Raw genomic sequence first — 19735 nt, forward strand, 5'->3', positions numbered from 1 at the left:
AGAAAGAACAATACCTCTGTGAGCATAGTTCACAAATGCTTTGGTTTGCAAATAGAAGTGTTTGGCAAAATTTTATTTTTATTTCCAAACTCTGCATCAGGTAACAAACCTGGCTGCAGCCATCTTTACCATACAAACACAAATGTGGTCATCTTTTCCAAAATCATGGAACAGATTAAGTTTGTGAACCACCAAGGCACATACACACACATCCACAGAGAGAAAGAGAGAGAGATCTGAATATAAAAGCAGTGGAAGTAATAATAAAAAAGCTTAACTATAAATTGCTTTCCAAAACATGGAAACAGAATGGTGCTATGAAACCTGGTTGAACACTGAATTGGGTTCCTTTTGTCTATCGCAGGCTGAACCTGCGGCTCCAGACTTCAGCTCCTGGCTGAGGATCTCATGAGAATCTCTCGGCATTCTCTCTGTCAAGACTCTCTTCTTAAATAATGACCCCTTCCTGATGGCATGGCTTTACAGTGCTCCTGGCCTTCAGCTTTCAAACCTTACAGAAACTTCTCTGCAGTGTATTAAACTCTGAGACACGTAGGGAAGGACAGTGATCAGGAGAAGAGAGCAGGCACACGGGATGAGGAGGCTGACAGCTAAACTACAAGACAGTGATGGGCACTGGCTCAGTAACACAGTGCGCCATGAGTAGAGCTTCAGAGATCTCAGTTCTCCCTTTAGCTGACTACAAATATACAGCATGTATTCTCTTTCAAAAATAGATATAAAACACAAATGCAGGATATGCCTACACAAGTATAAAAATATGAACTCATCTATCTAATACTGTATAAGACAATTTCTGAAAAATTAAACTTCTAGAAACAGACTTAATAATCTAAAAAGTCAAATATGGAACTATTCTCTGAGGCCACATACAGCATTCAGATTTAGAAAAACTGCTGGGTGGTTTTACTGTCATCATTTTAATCTAATACCCTTATTTTCCAGTTTAGGAAGTGGAGATAATTAGCAATTTCTAGAATCACACGGAAAGTTTTTAAAAATTACTAATTACTGGGTTTTCCTCCTTGGAGAATCAGGATCAGAGACTGGGAAACTTGTAAAGACTATTTTTAAAATCTCTGAAGTGTGATCTGGACATAGTGCATCTGAGAACTGATAGCTTAAACTGCAGACCCACTTCAGTGGGTTATGTCACCTCCGCTCTATACCTGACCACTCTCTGTGCTCCGTGAATGCATAACACCTTTATCCACGAAGTCAGGAAGAACAAACAAGGTTTAGAATGGAGAAATCTTCACACAGAGGCCTCTGCGAGGTGGGCAAACAAGTGTGTCCTCTATCATTCTGTAGAGGGAGATTAGGCATGAAGTGATGTGCTTTTATCATGCAAAAGTGGTCCGCAGACATATCAGCTGCAGTGGTTAGGAAAATGCTATCTTAGATACAGGTCACAGCAGAGCTCTAATCTTGCTTGGAACCCGATTTCTATGTCAACGTTACTTCAAGGGGAAAAAGGACTCGCAATCTCTGAATGAATAAGATAGACAAGATGACTGCTATGTCAGTCATCCTCACAAAAGTGATATAAATTTCAATTTCCAGAGAAATTCACAGAGTCCACAAGTAGTGAAGGTGGTCTGCCTGTCCAAGGGAGAGGAGCTTGGGAAGCCAGATGGCTGGGGCAGTTTTGTTTTTTAATTCTTTATATATTCTAGATATTAGTCCTGTATAAAGGAATAGCTGACAAATGTCTTCTCCATTCTATAAGCTGTCTTTTCACTCTGTCTCATTTGCTGTGCAGAAGATTTTTTAATTTGATATGATCTCATTTCTTGATTACTGGAGTTATTTCTTGTACAACTAGAATTCCTTTCAGGAAGTTTTTGCCTGTGCCTTTTCTTCAAGTGTTTCACCTATTTTATATTCCAGTAGATTCAGTGTTTCTGTCCTTATGTCTAGGTCTCTGATCTATTTTGACTTAATTTTAGTATAGAGTAATGAAATGGGTTTGTAATCAATGTAGGATTCCAAGCAGCTAAACTGACAAATTTTTGGATTTTATTAGCTGAGCTCAGTGACCACCCAAGTAGACTGCTGTTTCAGAGTCAAAACTGAGTGGCCCCAAACTGGAGGGTTACTGGGCATTTAAAGAAGAAAACTGCAAAGTGAGACATCCTGTTGAAAAAAATTTAGCTAGAATCTAACATTAAATTTGGTTGACACCTGTATGCTGCTTCTTTGTTAGGCAGGTTAAAGTTTGTGTCTTGTAGGTGTAGCTCATTTTGCTTTTCTCATGGGACCCTGAATAATTTTTCATTCTTCTGGGTCAAATACAGGACACAAGGTGGCATCAGTCATGCCAAGCTACAACAGGTAAGACATATGGGTCTGACTGACTGTGTATTTACACCTCTGTGTGAACTTGAATGTGCAAAGGCTGTGACCACAGTGTGATAGGAAATAAGATTTTTAATCTGGGAAGTAACTGGACTTCTATTTTATGAAGGTAGCCAATAGCAGGAGGAACCATTACATTACAAAGAAGTGATGGGAGACCAAGTGCAGCCTTGGATAGTAAAGGGTCACATCCCATCCTATACTCTTATAATTAACTCAAGCTGCTCCCAGAAAACAAGCACAGTTCAAACAATTATGGCCAAGAGCTATCTACAAGTGAGACCAAGGGAGAGTGGCTACAATAGTCCCCAGAAACTTGGGGTCCTCAGGTTGCTAATGTCCTCTACCATTTATGCCACAAGGTGGTAACCTGAGGCCTAGAGTCTTCTGCACTCCACATTCTATCCTTTCCTCTGCTTTTGGCTCTAGAATCAATGACAAGTCACCTCAGAGAGATTATCTATCGCTGGTTTCCCATGAGCCACACTCTAGTATCCATAGACCAAAAAGCAGAATCACAAAAGACAAGGAAAATAAATTCCTAGAAGAAACAGTCTCACTATGCACTTATTCAGTAATGACTTACTGAGCCCCTCCTTTGTACAGGGTCTGTTTCAGGCAGAGGGATACTGAGCATTCTACTCCCAGAAACCTGCGTGAGCCTCCTATTTCCTCAGCTCCTGCAGAGTTATATTCCATTGTCTCCTCCTCTGTGGGCCCTTCCTGGCCAATCCAATCAAGCATGCATCACTGTCTCTCTGAGTCACTCTTAGCTCTTTTCTTTGCCCTCAAAAACGCTATATCAGATGTTTTTCTTATTTTTTGCCTTTAATTATTTATCTCCTCAATTGGTATCTGGATTCCAGAGTTTTCCCCTGTTTTATTCACAGTCATGTTTCTGGTCACTATGACAGTGGTTGACAAATACTAGACATGAGACAAAGCCTACCAGCTCACTGGTAAGGTAAAACACATGTCTGAACACAGAGATATAGATACATGGTTACTCTAGCATTATTCACTTGTCATCAGTATTATAAGTCATACACTAAGTGTGTTGTCCTGTTTTCTTATTTTGGACATAAAATTTGAGATACTCAAATTGGAGACATTTATTCTTAGTTTAGTTTTGCTTTAGTTCTTTGATCCATTTCTCCCTTCATGTGCTGAGCACCTTCTCTTCCTACTGATAGGAACATCCCACAGAATTTATAACCACTTCCTCATCCAGCTACTGGTCTGCCTATTCACATCAAAGCAGCTCTAAACACACGAGAGGGGGATCAAATGTCTAATCCTTATTCTTTCCAAACACAATGTTTTTTATTTTAAAAATGAGCACATATGTAAACTAAGCAAATGATTTATATTTTACACCTGAAAAAAACCTTCCTATCCTCCTTCCCCAGTATTTCTTCTAAACAAAAGTATATAATTTTCAAGAGAAGGATATGAAAATACAAAGAAATAATTATGGTGTCTCTATAACTCCTGAGAAACCAAAACAAGAAGAAATGAGTGGAAAAGCCACCAGAGTTGATCTATCTGGTTTTCCTACCTATTATGTGATCTGAGACTAGCAGTAGCCTTGTAGCCATAAGAAGCTAATATCCCTGATCCGCTCACCACCCAAAACTTTTCTGAAGATCAAATAAGTTTTTCTGAGATATGGTCTACACTACAAAGCAGCTGCCAAATGAAGGGTATAATGATTTTGAATAAGGGGAAACCTTCATAAATCATTCCTCAAAACAGTGACTTTTTTTTTTGTCTTTTTCCTTTTTCTCTCGGTACCGGGAATCGAACTCACGACTGCCTGCTTGCAAGGCAGGCGCTTATGCCACTGAGCTAAATCCCCAGCCCCTAACACAGTGACATTTATGGTAGATTTTTCTCACCCTTCTTATGCCATAAACCAGCATACTACAGGAAGTAATTACATACAGTTATATTTTGGTTTATACCTTTGACTGAATTGTCCGCAGATTAACCAGATGAATGTCACAGGGCAAAGGTGACAGCAAGGGAGGGAATTCATTCAGCAGTTCAAGGGTGGGTGAGAACTCTGCTTTTACCGTCATTGGAAAGACCGGATGATTCAGGAAAGAAGAGGTGATGTGGCTGAGGAGGGAAGGATAACTAACTGAGTTCATTTCTTCTTTCTATTGAGAAAAAACAGAAATGTTTAAAAGTTGTATTTGCCGTTCCCAATTGAAATAATTAAGTTTAAATATAAAAATATATTAATACTTTTACTTTATTATGTTCATGTTTAAAATCTCTCTTCCACTGATTTAATACTAAAAATACTAAAACCATTTTCTACAAGTGTTTTTGGATTATGTATAACTTTTTAAAAAACTCCTGAACTATCACAAAACTTTCAAATTACAAAGACTGTAATATCCCTACTATATCTTATACCATTAATGTCATCTCCCTGGCATCAATGATTACATTTGCAAGGTTTCATTTACACTCAAAATCACAAAGACATATATAGACTTAAAGCTACACTCCATAGATGTTACAAAATTATACAAGGTAAATGGTACCCAATGACGGGGCTTTAAAAAACCTCTCAAAATAAATCCAATTAACATAAATGAACAGGTATCATATCTCCCATAATGTCCTGGTTTCTTTAAATTTGGTAAATCGCTGCCAATTGTTTCTATTTTATTCCAAAAACAAGAACTATTAGACATGTAATTGCATAGTTATTATAATTTAAAAATACTTCAGTTTTTGTTATGATGCATGCTTATTAGGGAACACTTCTGTGTGTTCAAACATCACATAAATCGGCTAGGGTGAGAGATACACATATGCTAGAGAACACACAAAATTAAGTAATCCAGTGCCTACATAGAACCTTAGCCAATAATGCCTGTCAAGTTAAAAACAGACCTAGAGGGGCTAGGAATTTAGCTCAGTGGTGTGTAAGCACCTGCCTTGCAAGCAGGTGGTCGTGAGTTCGATCCCTGGTACTGATTAAAAAAAAAAAAGACATAGAAAGAGAAAAATATTTATGCAGAAATATTCTTTTATCATCAGCTACATTGGAAGTAAATTTAATTTTTTAATAAAATGACTACTTCAGTAGTTATTTTCTAATTCTGCACCCTGTTTGTAATACAAAACTCAAGAGGCTTGGCTACTTATCTCTGTAAAAAGACAGGATTTATAAAATTATGGAGCTTAAAATTCAGAGTGTCAGATTAGCAATGAACAGATGGGTGCTAGCAAAATGCGAGTAGCTTCATGCCAGTGGCTAATAGTAGACATCAATACAATTCAGATCATGGAGAGAGAAAAAATTTGAAAGGCAGCAGAAGAATATTGCAATAGTAAGATACTGACAAAAAAATTAGGCCTGAAACAGTTATATAAAAAGTATCCATTCCATATTCTTTTTGTTAAGAAAAAGATTAAATAAAGCATATAAAATAATATTCTCTAACAATAGAGCCACTTAATGCTGCTTGTAGAATAACATGAATAGAAAGAGAACATTTTCAACAACATACTTAAATGTATTCCCAGTTCAAAGGACTTCATAATCTAGGTCAGGATTGCTGACAAAATCATTTTTTGAGTAATAAAAGATAAAAGATCCTAACAGAAAGGAAAACACCTGCCATATCAGATTCAAAAGGCATTAAGTCCATTCTAGGTCAGGATACACTCAGAAAAGCTCTCTGGCTTTCTTCTGTATTCTTGGAGGAATTCCTAGGCACTTCAGTGAATTGACAAGATACTTCGTGATTGAGCTTCTGTGTCTTAGAAGCAATAACACACACACACATCTCAGTGCTACAAGCCAAATCAGGTTTCCTGTCTCTTGGTACTTCTGCCCAACAGTCACACACAACTTGGAGTGGTAGACTTTGTAAGATGAAGATTTTTGGGTCTTAACTCAAACCTACAGAATCAGAATCCCCAGGAGTGAGGCTCTGAAAATGTAAAGTTGAAAGGCCTGTTCAGGTGAAGCCTACTGAGTCAGCCACAGGGTTTTATGCATCTGCTGGCAAATTGCCTGCCTAGATACCTTCCCAACCTTCTACAGCAAACAGCTTTTGTGGAATAAAAAGTATAAACTTCACCTGTTAGCTATTTTTGGATTTAATAAACAAGGTTCTGACTCAAATATATTTAGATGAAAGTCTTGTAAAAGAAAACAATGTCATGAAGGCAAACACTGAGAATTAAGAACTGTGCAGTTTATTGCCCTTAGCAAGATAAGAAAGACAAGCTGGCAGAAGAGCTGTGGTTCTGTGCCACCAGCACAATAAACAACCACCGTTCACTGTTGGAGGCTGGCCGCACCAGAGAGGCAAAGCCCGATCTGGGCTCTCACCGGTCATGGACTGTCTTATACGTACAACATGGGGCTCGACAGGATGCACCACTGCTGAACTATTTCAAAATTTTTATTAGTCTCCTAAGACAATAACCTTCTAAGTCTAGAATAAACTCAAAATGCAGAAAATATGTTGGTATAGATAACCTTATGTGCTGGTTTAACCTAGGAATGGTATCACTACTAGAAATACTTCTTTGTTTCTTGTTTAACTTTACACAGTGTGAGTCCAGCTTTCTCTCCGCAGACAGTGAAGAGCTGCAGCACATTCTGATGCAAACCAGCAAAGTTGAGATGTTCCTCATCGAGCTCCAGCCCTTATTCCATGAGGCAGGACGTGCCAGGCTCAATGGTGCCCTTTATTAAGCTCAGTCGAGTTATCTGATCTTTCAACATCAGGAGCTTCTGTTTCATCTAATCAAAATTTGCTAAATTATGTAAAATGGAAAGGGATGATTTTTAGTCATTTGTTTACTGATTTGACCTTACATATGTAAGACCTTAAGTAAAAGAGATATAAATAAGCCAAAATTGTGGAGGGAAAGAAGGAAGTAAAATGGCAAACGAAGAAAGAGAGAAAATAAGTGAACATATATGGAATCACAACATGTAGAGATAAGTATCACCTAAATCAGAAATGAACACCAGTAGTCTACGATCTGGGTCTTTGTCTACAGACATGTTTTGGTAGGTATGGATAGCACTAAAAAATTTGTTTTATTTACTTCTCTTAAAAAAAAATGTATCAAAAACTTCCAAAACATAATCTTTGGTTTTTAGAAACTGGCATTTTAAGTCACACTGGGCCAGCATTTCCACATAGAAAACATGAGAGAGAGCCAAGAGGTGGCTGCCAGCAGCCTATAAGCCCTAAACACACCCCAGACTCTTCAGCCACTCACTGTAAACCTAGCTGAATTCTCCACACCATCGCTTTCCTATGCCCTACTGCATTTGAGTTTTTAATCGGATTTCTCTTATTCTTGTCCCGTTACATGTAAAGAACTGGTACCCAGAGGTAAATGACACATCACAACAACTGAATACTTCTAGGGCTTCTAAATTCTCACTGTTGCCTTTTCTACTCCAACAACCATCAGTAAGAGGGGCGTAGGGAATAGGAGTCACAAAATCAAATTTTGACAGGGTCATTGCCAGAGACAATTCTGAGATCCTATTCCTGCTGACCTCTGTTGATCATTAGGATGGATGACTGCCAACCTCATGCAGCCGCAGTCCCCTACTGGGCTGCATCCCATTGACCATTATTCCAAGCCTTTCTGCAAAACACTGAGGAGAAGATTTACTCCCTTTAGTATCCCAGCGTTAACTCTCAAAGGCTGTGGCAGGTTCAAGGCTTTCCTTACCTCTATCAGCAGGTTCCCCAGTTAAGTTTCCATCATCCATGTTTTAAACATTACATTCTGAGTTGAAACTAAAACATTTTCTAGACAATTTAAGTTATAGCATACATATTTTAAAATCAATTATTTTTAACCAATTTCATCAGAAATTAAAATATATTTTCTCCTCTCTAATCCATTTTTTATTTAAAAGGAGCTACTGACGTAAGCCCCAGAATCGAGAGTGAAGTAAAATATAAATTTAAATAGCATTAGATTATAAAAAACATTGGATCAAATTTAAATCAATTACTATCCAAGAGATTTTGAATGGGAATCAACACATTATTTAATGCCTAAGTGAAAGCTTTATAGATCTGACATGAAAAATTTTATTGCTATAGTTAACAGAAGTTTTATAGATGAGTGTCAACATAAAGAGGAAAACATGTATGCCAGAAACATTTTCAGGAGAAGCAAAAAGACAGAAGCTGCCAACATTCAGACAATCATTTTCCTTTGCAGTTTTAGCTGTTTTGTCAGTAATTGACTTAAGCTAGAAGTCTCAAGAACTGGTACAAATCTTGACATCTCAAATGAATATTAATTATTTTCTCTAAAAGACTGTAAATGCTGGAAGACTTTGTTGCTGTAAATTAGCTGTTTATGTTTCATTCAGTCAACTAGTATTTTATTTATAGAACACCTACCATAGCCAAGGAAGCCCTATAGGACACCCATGAGAAAGTGGACATATCCTTGGAATCTAGCAGTAGGAACAGAATGCGCATATGATGAAGAGACAATAAGCAGAAATTAGAGGTCAATGGCATGATGAACTATAAAAGCTCATTCACCTATGCATTTTTAAGCTGTTCCTATGATAAACAGGGTGCTTCCTCTGAACCTAAAAGCAGAAAAATAAATAGTTCATGTAGTAACAGAGTAAAGGAAAAGACAGTGATCAAATAATCACATGCATGTGTGAAGGTAACACACAGCATTCAACAGACACAGAAGGAAATTGGAGAAGATGTAGTCAAGAAGCAGCTGACTTGAGTTTTGATGTGAACTACCCTAAGGGTTCTCTAAGCAGGAGAGGTGAAGGGGAATGTGCAGCGGTGCCCTGGGAGGAGAAGACTCGGGAAGAAGTAGGAGCTAAAAGCAAACCAGGAAGTCTAAAGCAGAAATGGTGAGACGCACGCAGGATGCCAGGGGACAAGCAGGGCTCAGGCCACGCAGAGCTCTCCAGGCCACAGGAGGACTTCGACTCATTTGCTGCTGACAGTGAGAAGATGCTAGAGGAGTTCAAAGGGGGCTAGACTTTGTTTTTAAAAATCTAGGTTTTTAAAGGCTAAATTTTGTTTTTAACAACCCAAAAATAAATAAGGCATTCTGCCTCCTGAGTTAAGAACAGGTATGGCAGAAGGAGGAAGGCAGCCGAGGGAGGCATGAATGGACCACATTCAGGACACACGTGAAAGTTAAGAACAGGATGAGTTGGAGGCACACTTAAAGTACAGAAAGAAACACTGGGAGGGATTCAGACAAACACGAGGAAGGACTCGGATAAGTTCGGAGGTCACAGATGAGAGGAAGCTGGGGACATGTGTTTTACGGATTCCACGTGTGTAGCAGTAGTTAAATGGAAGGTCAGCATAGAAGAGATGGCCATGAGACAGCACATGAAGCAAAGGAGAAAGAGCCCCAATATTTAATGGTTGAGTAAAGAACTATCAGAGAGGCAAAGAACTGTCAAAGAGGTAGGAAAAAAAACCAAGTAAACATGGCAGTGTCGAAGCCCTGGCCAGGCAATGTTTTTAGATGCAACATTGGTCAGTGTCAAATGCTGCTGAAAAGTGACGTAAGATGATGACAGAAAACATCCATGGAATGCTGGGACACTGGCAAGAGCCTCAGTGCACAATGGCAGATAAAGTCAGACTGAGATCCAATGAGTGTGAGACGAAGTGATGAAATGAATTCAGCTCGTGAATGTCGGGTTAGCTGGGTAGGAAAGGCGGTGGCCAGGGGCATGAGAGTGAGTCCGAGTGCCTGCTGCTTTCCATGTTTTATTTTTAAATGGCAAACAAGGATTGCTTACCAGTCAGTGAAAGTAGCTTCTAGGGAAGTGTTGGCTATGAGAGGGAGGGGAGAAAGGGAGGGAGGGACAGAGGATGGGCACAGCGGTGAAAGGATCCTGAGGACCGTGAGGGGTAAGGGCCAAGGGCAGGTTCAGGGACCGGCCTCAGACACAGGAGGCCTCCCGGTACGAACAGCAAAGAAGCAAAGGGCTTCTATACCAGACAGCTCTGTATAATGCTGTTCTCTCTTCAAGATGGAAAATGAGGTCACTGGCTGAAAAGAAGACCAGAAGTGGTCAGCATAGAAAAGTTAATGCACGGAGGCCAGGGCCACTTGAGGTACAGAAGCAGCAATTTAGAGAACTCTGGGATCATTTTTCTGTGACCCCAGGAACTATGGGCAGGTTGCTCGGATCCCGAATGGCTTTTATCGGGCTGTTTAACAGAGGATGATGGGATTTTGCTTAGAAGAACAAAACCGATGAAGAGAGCACAGACGAATCCATTTCAATTGATAAATCTAATGCCAGAACAAGACCAGCAAGTTTTTGAATAAATACTACCAACCCAAAGTAATCCCCTAAATATTTCAGTAAGCTCTATTTTTTAATCTTAATTAAGTTCACTTTTTTCATTCTAATTTTTTTCAAAATAATTTCAGAAAACTTCACCCAAACTGCTTCTTTGACAGTATTTTTTATCTCCTTAGTAAGTATTAAAATGATGTAACCAGGCTTGGTGGTGTGCGATTCTAATTCCATCACTCTGAGAGGCTGAAGAAGGAGGATTAAAAGTTAGTGAGAAAAAACCTGTCTCAAAATAAAAAATGGGCTTGGGACACTGCTTAGCGCAAAAGCCCTCAGTTTTAATCTGTGGTACTACAAGTATAACAAAATAAAATCTAAGTACAAATCTTACACAGTATTTATGACTTAAATTCTGTGAATGTGGTACAGTCTGCTACAAAGACATCTTTATATTGGAAATGTTAACATAAATAGAGGGAAAGGTCATCATTTCAAATTTGGTGACCAAGACCAGCCAACATCAGAATACAGTAGTTATCTTTCCCTACCATATCCACGCCACTTCTTTTTTCTAGCAGTATTCGAAATAAGTTCGCTGTAATCTTGTTATCATGGACACCTTGTCCAAGACCACGATTATCATCTTGCATGAGTCTTCTATCCATGATGACTTCAATACGACCTAATAAACAAGCAAACAAACAAACAAACAAAACCTGACCAAGATTATGTAATACAGATATTCAGTGAAGATTACTTAAATAGAAGACGTGATGTCTTGCTTTAAATTTCACCTCCAGTTAAGGAAGTCAATCTAGACACCCCACTTTAAGGGGTTCTCTTGATGGTAGCAGAGGAGGAACATGTTCTCCAGCATATCCAAGTCACCATCATTCCCTATCCTATCATGGTGTAAAGTCATTATCTCCATAAGTGATAATATAATTTCCCATATAAATTCACACGATTTTCTTTAATGAAGGCCACAAAGAAAAACCAAAATTAGCATTTTCTTTGTGTATGTGTGATGATAGAATATGTGTGATATCTAACATAAAAAGCGGGCTTGTTATAAAGAACACATCATTATTTGCCTGGCTCCTTCACACATTTATTCTAGCAACTCTTAAACCTAGAAATTGATGACACATATGGCTATCAAAACTATACAGAGAAAGGATCAAAGCATCTCAATAGAAAGTTTAGCAAAACAATCAGTGCCTATTGTCTATTTTCTTTCTTTCTTTCTTTCTTTCTTTCTTTCTTTCTTTCTTTCTTTCTCTCTCTCTTTCTTTCTAAGCACTTACTCTTTTGGGATGCCGGAGGCTATATCTCTTTTATTTCTGAATCTTAATCATCTCTACTTTTCTCATTTGGGGACATAGTGGGGAAAATGATCATGGGGCTGAAAAGAACTAAGTTTGATCTACAACTTCACATCTTTGCAAACTTAAGCAAGTTAAGATTTTAGAGTCTTTTTTTTTATAGTAAATCACAATGATGACAAAGATCCCTGCAAGCAACAGGCAACCAGGAGAAGAGAGAAATCTTGAAAAACAATTGTGACACTGAGGTCTGGATCCCCGGTGCTTCAGCGGACAACTGAGGGAACTCATCATTTTATGTTGTCACAAAATCCAAATTTAATTAATAGTCTACTTCTCAGAAGAAAAAAGCTGGAGGAAAGACAGGTAGGTTGTAACTGGAGAGAATAATTAATACGTTTGGCCACAGAAAAATTATCCACTTAGAATTGCAAACTTCCAGAGCAAAAAAGAATTTCAGTAACACATACCACTTATCAAACTCGAAACACCTAAAGACTGAGCAGAGAGCAGCGTCAGGCGGTGCTCGGCATCCTGGATGTACGCCATGGTCGTCATAGGGTAGACATTTGCTTGAAGAGGCAGTTTGCTCATTGTTATTCTAGGCTGAATCTATAAAACCCAACAATTCTCTTTTAAAAGTATGATATTTATATATTTACTCACAAATCAGTATTAACATCGAGTTTCCTTCCAAAGAGAAAAGACAGCAATCTTTCTTGCTCAAGCAAAATATAAATAGTATTCAACTGTTCCTTAAAACAGTATGATAAAAAAAATCACATGAATCTTAGAAATGATTTTTAAGTGAGAAAGGTAGAACTTGTCCAGATTTTTAAAATAAGCATTTTTATTTAAATTTAGAATTAAAAATTCCTAACAAAAGTCTTCTAGCTTTTCATATTTGCATAAAACAAATTATAAAGGTATTAAGTATTCATTTCTCATCTAAATCTAACATAGTGCTTTTGTAATGAATGTTAAGCACAATAGCTCTCTATCTGCTTTCAAGAAATATCTCTAATTATTCTTGAATCAGTTTTAATAAATACCTCAGATCTCCTCACCAAATCCTCCAATATTATTACATTATAATCAAATGAATATTTATATTTATAAACCAATGTTTACTCTTCATGTTCAGTTTCAGCGTAGGGGAGTGCTACATGCTAATTTCTTATATCCTAGTATCTGAATCTATGAAGAAGAATTTTATCTATTGAGAGAGACTGTCAGTATCCCAAAGCCAGCCTGGGTCCCAGTGACTTGCTGCTCTCATCTGAGGACTTTATCATCAGTAAAACTCAAGAAAAGGAGGGATTCAAAGTTAACATCATAGCTGAGTGACAGTAAACGGAAGGATGGCCTTAGGTGTTACTTACTGAGCCCGATCTTCAATTTTCTCAACAACTCTGCAGTGCATCTTTCAACTTACTTGTCCTGGGCTAACCAGTGTCTCTTTCCCCAAATTTAACTCTACCCACAAGCAGAGAATATGACCTTATTTTGAAACAGAGTCTCTGCAGAAACAGAGACTTACCCAGCCCTTACCCAGTGCTTGCTATGTTTATAAGCAAAGGGAAATTTAGACATAGGGAGATACAGAGATATAAGGAGAACCATGTGGCCACATAGGAAGAAACTGGAATGATCATCTGGTTTAGCAAGGAATAGCAACTAAGAAATGCCAGGCTGTCGGCAGCCACCATGGCTAGCAAGCGGCCAGGAAGCTCTGAAACGATTTTCCATTTCTCCTTCCCAATGCTAACCTTCCTATCCCAATTAATTACTGTTGGGAGCTGCGGCCGAGCCCGGTCGCCTTACTTGGCGGACGTGAGGCCTGTAGGAAAGAGCAAAGCCTGAGCTAGATTACCCCTCCCATCGAGTGTGCTAAGATGGCGCTTGTCTCTTGCTTCCTGCTTGGTAAACAACCCACCCTGTAAGATAGTCTGCCTAGCAACAACTGATGTTAGCCAATCAGCCCGCATCGCGCACTTTGAACTGATTGGCCACTGTAACCCTATAAAAGTGAGTGCCTCTCCCGCCACGAGAGAAGAAGCACGGAAGGAGCCGCGGAGAGCGGACCGGTAGAGGCTTCGGGACAGACTGTAGAGAAGAAGCACGGAAGGAGCCGCGGAGAGCGGACCGGTAGAGGCTTTGGGACAGACTGTAGAGAAGAAGCACGAAAGGAGCCGCGGGGAGCGGACCGGTAGAGGCTTCGGCCGGGAAGAATCCCGGGGCAGACTGTGCGGAGAAGGAAAATAAAGAGAGCCTAGCCACTGCCAGATCTTGTTGTGTGTTCTTCCTGCCGGCCGGGAGCGACACCGACAAATTACCATCATTATATTTACAGCAAAGATGCTTAAAACTATCACAACTGTATTGTTGTTTCCCTCACCTCTCCCTCAACCTGTTTAGATATCTAACTTTATCCAAGCTTAAAAATGGCTTAAAATAAGAAATATTTAGATTATAGACCTAAAAATAGTCTTTTTTTAATCCAAGTTTAATCTTTGAAAAGTCAGTTTTAGTTTTTCATTTTTACTGTTTTCTCATTCATGTACACACCCACACTACAAATAATTGTTTCTGTAAGATTTTAAGAAAACATTTTCCTTTATATTCAAGGAAAATGAATCACCAGAGTTTCACTTGAAAACCAAAAAGCTGTAACAGAAGTAACATGTTAATCAGAATATGTGTTGTAATTTATGTATTTTAGAAAAGGTTTAAATTTAACTTTTGGAGGAAATCATAAAAGAGAGAAAATTATCATAACCCTTTCCACTTATCCCCAGTTGAAAATCAGACAAAGTAAAAAGCATATGCTATGAAATTATTTCTATTCATAGCAAGAAACTTCTAAAATGCTAATGCTCACATTCTTAATAGTAGTATTCCAAAGATGTTGCCACATACACTGAGAACACAGAGATTAACAATCAAGACTTCTATTAAATTCTATTAAAGAGAAATCGACAAACTTAAAAAATTATATAAATTTCCTTACTATTCAACAGTAATATATTTTGATTAAATATATGCCAGTCCACATTTCTAAATTCTGTTTGTCATATGGCATATTTATAAATGTACATAGACATGCATATATATTGATGAAGAGAGGGAATTTTCCAAAAATTTAAAGGGTCCATTATTAGATAATACATTCAAACATATATAATGAATAAACAAAATGCATAGAATGATTCTTTAAAAGGAAAAAAAAAAAAGATACTCATCAATTCCTGATTACTTTTCCTTTCTAGTAGATAAACTGGTCTGTCTATCCTATCTAAAGAGAAATGTTAATGTCAAGATATTTAACATGCATGGTGGTCACTAAATCTCCCTTTGGAAAAAGAAATCCTTGCAAATAGATGTTTTTAAAAAAGTCTTTCAAATATTTGCTCTAACTTTGGATATCTGATTGAATATAAAACCTATAATTTTCTGTTAAAATTCAGTTTTAGTTTTGAAATAATTTTCAACCTTGGGCAAACATATCAAATGATCCAAAATTTAACTGAGCCATTATCTTATATAAAATTTATACTCCAATACCACCCACAGTTATTTTAAAGAAAATTACCTGGTATCCATTTAGGTCTGTGTAAAATCTATTTTGGCTATTTATTTCAGAAGAAATTCTCATTGCAATTTCGCGATTATATAAATTCCGAATGTCCACAATATTAGAAATTTCAATGGACTGTCCTTCTATTCCTAAATTTAAAACATACACATATTAATAAAGAAAACAATTATTTGTCCACCTTTCTTAAATAGAAAACTGCACTCCTTTCAAAGTTACATACATCTCCGTCTTCAACTTCTATCACTAGAATTTCTCATACCAAATCATGTCACAGTTCAACTTTCTTTTTAGTATCAGGAAGTAGACAGCATTTATTCAGTGATGCAAACAATTCAACAAAATGATGAGGAAGCTAAGAAGCAAAGTGCATGACCCAGAACATCCGACTGATCCCCCCATGGAGTTCTGAGGGAAGAAGGAGCCACTGAGAGAAGAGGTCAGCTCAGTCCAGGCCAGTCCTCCTCATCTGCACCGGCAGCACCAGTGCAATCCATTTCTCCGCCATTCTCTCTTTATCCACTAGAAATTAGGAACCAGTGAAGTTTATGATCTGCTGGTTCAAAAGACAGTGTTTTTAGGAACAGAGGCAGGAGATCTAATGAAATGATTTATAGTTGGAAACCGATATTAACATATTAATATTTGTGGACTACAATTTACAGAGCGCCCCAGTGAGTTAAATCAATGTTCATTGAATTTGGTATCTCTTAGGATCTCCAGTTATGGAGCAATCCATTGTATCTTTTTCCTTAAAACAAAACAAAATGCAGAGGACAGTTTTTAAAAGTTCTGGATATCAAAAACAAACAACAAAAAAAGTCCCAGATGCATCAAGCTTTGTTTTTTTGGTGGGTGAAGATAAGCCTAAGTGTTTACTGATATTTCTCTGTTATTCTACCCTAGCTGTACCATTAAGTCCTTAGTGAAGCCTTGGGTCAATTTCAGAGATGGAGAGAGGAGTCACAAAGAAATCTAACACGCCTAGTACAGATGGGTTATATAGATAGACAAGATCTTCTCAAGAGAGCAATTAGGAAACAGACCATAAGAAATGAGACTGCCCTATCCTATTTCATAAACCAGATGCTTAAGTTCTAAAATGCTGGAAACTAACTTAGCTGTAATATTATTTCCATTACCCACATTTCTTTTCTACTCCTCACTTGTGGACTAAGAATCCCCAGAGCTTTCAGAAAGTGACAGCAAATAGTTAAAGAAGAGAAGTTTGAGTTGGTGAGGAATTAGAAAAGAAAGTAAGTACCACTAGTCCAGGCACTACAGGTTTCTGTGAAAATAATACTAGAAATTATAAAATATAAATAGTTATAGTGTAGAATAAACTAAATGAGTTGAAGTCTGTATTAACATATGTTCAAAGCATTTCTTTCTGATAAATACCCTCTTCCAACTCAACCACAACTGCAGCGACTTTGAGTTTTTTACTAAGGTTAGAAAACCATTATGAGTGCAAGAGATGTGTTTTTTCTTTCTTTCCTTTTAATGGCTACAGTCTGAACTACCTGCCTCTCAGCTAAATGCACACATATATTTCCTTCTAAAAGTTATCAGAAGAACCTAGAAAGTTATATGATCCAATGGCCTTACCACCATTAGGAAATTGAAAAACCAGAACAAACAAACAAAAAAAATCACATGATACAACAGAATCTTCTTTGGTTTACAAAATAGATTGCTCTATGTGGAAACTGTGCTTTATAATGCTTACATTAACCAGAATATTTTTCATAGCCAAAATATAATGCACATGGAATTTTAGTAGACAAACGTTTACAATGAGTTAAAGACAGCGAAATTACAAAGAGTAAGGGATGGAGTTGTCAGCAGAGCATGTGGTCAGTATGTGCAAAGTCCTGATTTCAATTTCAGTGCCAAAAATAAAAATAAAAACAAAAAACAAAACCAAACCAAAGCATAATACGAGGAATGACAGTATTTACATAGCACTAAGGAGCAAAGGCGGTAACTCTAATCCTCACTGGAGGCCTCCATAGGGTTCTAGTACTATTTATTTTTTTCTTTCCTTTCTAGATTAGGTTTTTTCTGCAGAATTAAAAGACTCCATGAAATGACCTCTTAACAAGAGAGAACATCATTATTCCAATTCATGCATCTCTAGAAAACATTTACAAAGAGCATGCACCAAGGAAATATTAAACATTTCACATTACCTCTGACAATAATAAATTATTTCCATTCACGTATCTCAAGCTGTGTACTATACTCAGACCCTGTTGTGGTAACAAATACTTCCAACTCTTTAAATGGAGCTCTGTGTCCATCCACAATTTGGCAGTGTATTTTTTTGAATTCTGAGCCCGGAGAGATTTGTAAAACAGTATTACCAACAGTACTCCTATTATCAACAAATCAAATAAAATGTGTGATAATCGTACAAGGAGACATCCCTGATTTCTTGAAGAGAATTTAATATTTTGTAAAGAATGCTATGTGTGTGTGTGAGAGAGAAGACCATTAGCTTTTTCTTTCCCAGGTCCAGAATTCCCTGAGCTGTGCTGCTGCACAAGAAGCCTTTAGGACAGAAGCGAGAACTTTCTCCAAGCAGGGAATAAACCACAGAACGCAGCATTTTCTACATCTCTGTAGTGTGTGAGAACAAAACGCTGCTTTCACTAAAGTGGTTCCCTCTGGATAAGGGTGGCCAGGGCTTGAGAAGGTCTGGGTTTTCCACAGTTCTGGGGTAGAAAATGGCTTCTATGCTAAGGATAGTCCTCTGGGAAGGGAGATGGACAGGGATAAAGCCATTGCCAGGATTCAACAATGAACATAGCATACTTTCTTGCTCTAATGCCTCTTTCCACACAGAGAACAGAGGCTGACTGTCTTTATCACCATAGGCAATGCATGCCAACAGAGACAGTCCACAGGTGAAAAGCTGTAAAACAGGTCACGAAGACTCTTTCGGAAGGTACCACTGCATTAAACCATTCTTCCTTCGTATGCTGCAGACTACATTCTTGCCCTGGATCTGGGTGGCTGTTTTTTCTCCCAAGAGGTTGTAGGTTTCACACAGACATGAAGTATTCTATAGCCCATCTTTATATTCCAGTTCTTAATACTTGGGGCACACACTAAGAGCTCAGTCACTGTTAAACAGGAAATACCTGCTGGTCATCATGCAGAAGTTAGCTGACACTGAAGAAAAGCAAACTGGTCTGTGGATAAAGTTTAAATAGCCAGAAAGGTGAAGGAAAAAGGATTTTTACTACGGGCAAGCCTGGAGACAAAGATCATCACTTCCGTAGCTTGATCTCAGAATATCTGCTAAGTGAAGGGTGGCAGCCAAGAGGGAATGACAGCAGCCAACAAGAGCTGATAGTCACCCTGAGTTTACTCCATAACTATGCACATTACATATAACAACTCATCTAATCCTGTCCTACGGCCAGGGGAAAATCCCTTCCCCCAAGCTACAAAGCCAGAAACTCCAAGACTAAAGTTCTCATCCATTAGGACTCACTGGCAGACCAAGAACTGGAGAAAGTTGAAGTTACTTTGAGCCAAAGGACTGAGAGAAGCCTTGCAGTAATTCTGAACAGAAAGATCTGCAAATATTGTGGGTGAGTGTGGAGAGAGAAAGAGACAGAGAAAGAAACACAGACAGACAGACAGAGACAGACAGAGAGACTGAAGGAGACAGAGACAGAGAAAAAGACAGAATAGAGAGTAAGAGACAGGGAGAGAAGATGAGGGGAGAGGAAGAGAGGGGACTAAGTTGGGAACTGATATGCTATAAAGTTATTTAATTTAATGAGATAGGATCGAGCGACAAGGTTTGCCAGCACTCAAAACCTCTTTAAAACAACTCAAAACTCTATTTTTAAATGGCATACTCATTTCAGAAGCCAAGAAAACAGTACATACAGTATTAAAAATTAAAGACCCACGCTGTTACACAGCACCTCCCTCTCACCGTGTCCAGCAGAGAGGAGCACAGCTGAGAGTTCATGCAGCGTGCACCAGCATGTTCACCGAGCACTGGCTCTAAGAGTCAAAAGTGGGAAAGCATTTTTGATGCCTATAAACAATGAGGTAAATAAACAGAGTCAGGTCTAAGCAGGCTGTGGAATCCTGTGT

General features: G+C 38.2%; 1 protein-coding gene across 1 annotated transcript in view; it reads right to left on the reverse strand.

Moving 5' to 3' along the window:
- Window positions 1-19735, reverse strand: part of Man2a1 (mannosidase alpha class 2A member 1) — a 162335-nt gene that overhangs the window by 13804 nt on the left and 128796 nt on the right. The window contains exons 17-20 of the mRNA XM_063245471.1: window positions 15614-15747; window positions 12492-12633; window positions 11245-11378; window positions 4344-4541 (exon numbers count right to left, since the gene is read on the reverse strand). Of these exons, the coding sequence (XP_063101541.1) occupies window positions 4344-4541; window positions 11245-11378; window positions 12492-12633; window positions 15614-15747 (608 nt within the window). The remainder of the gene's footprint in view (window positions 1-4343; window positions 4542-11244; window positions 11379-12491; window positions 12634-15613; window positions 15748-19735) is intronic.

Source organism: Cavia porcellus, unplaced genomic scaffold (genome assembly GCF_034190915.1).
Source record: "Cavia porcellus strain 051 isolate PalLab524CR breed Dunkin Hartley unplaced genomic scaffold, mCavPor4.1 scaffold_2, whole genome shotgun sequence".
NCBI classification, from domain to species: Eukaryota; Metazoa; Chordata; class Mammalia; order Rodentia; family Caviidae; genus Cavia; species Cavia porcellus.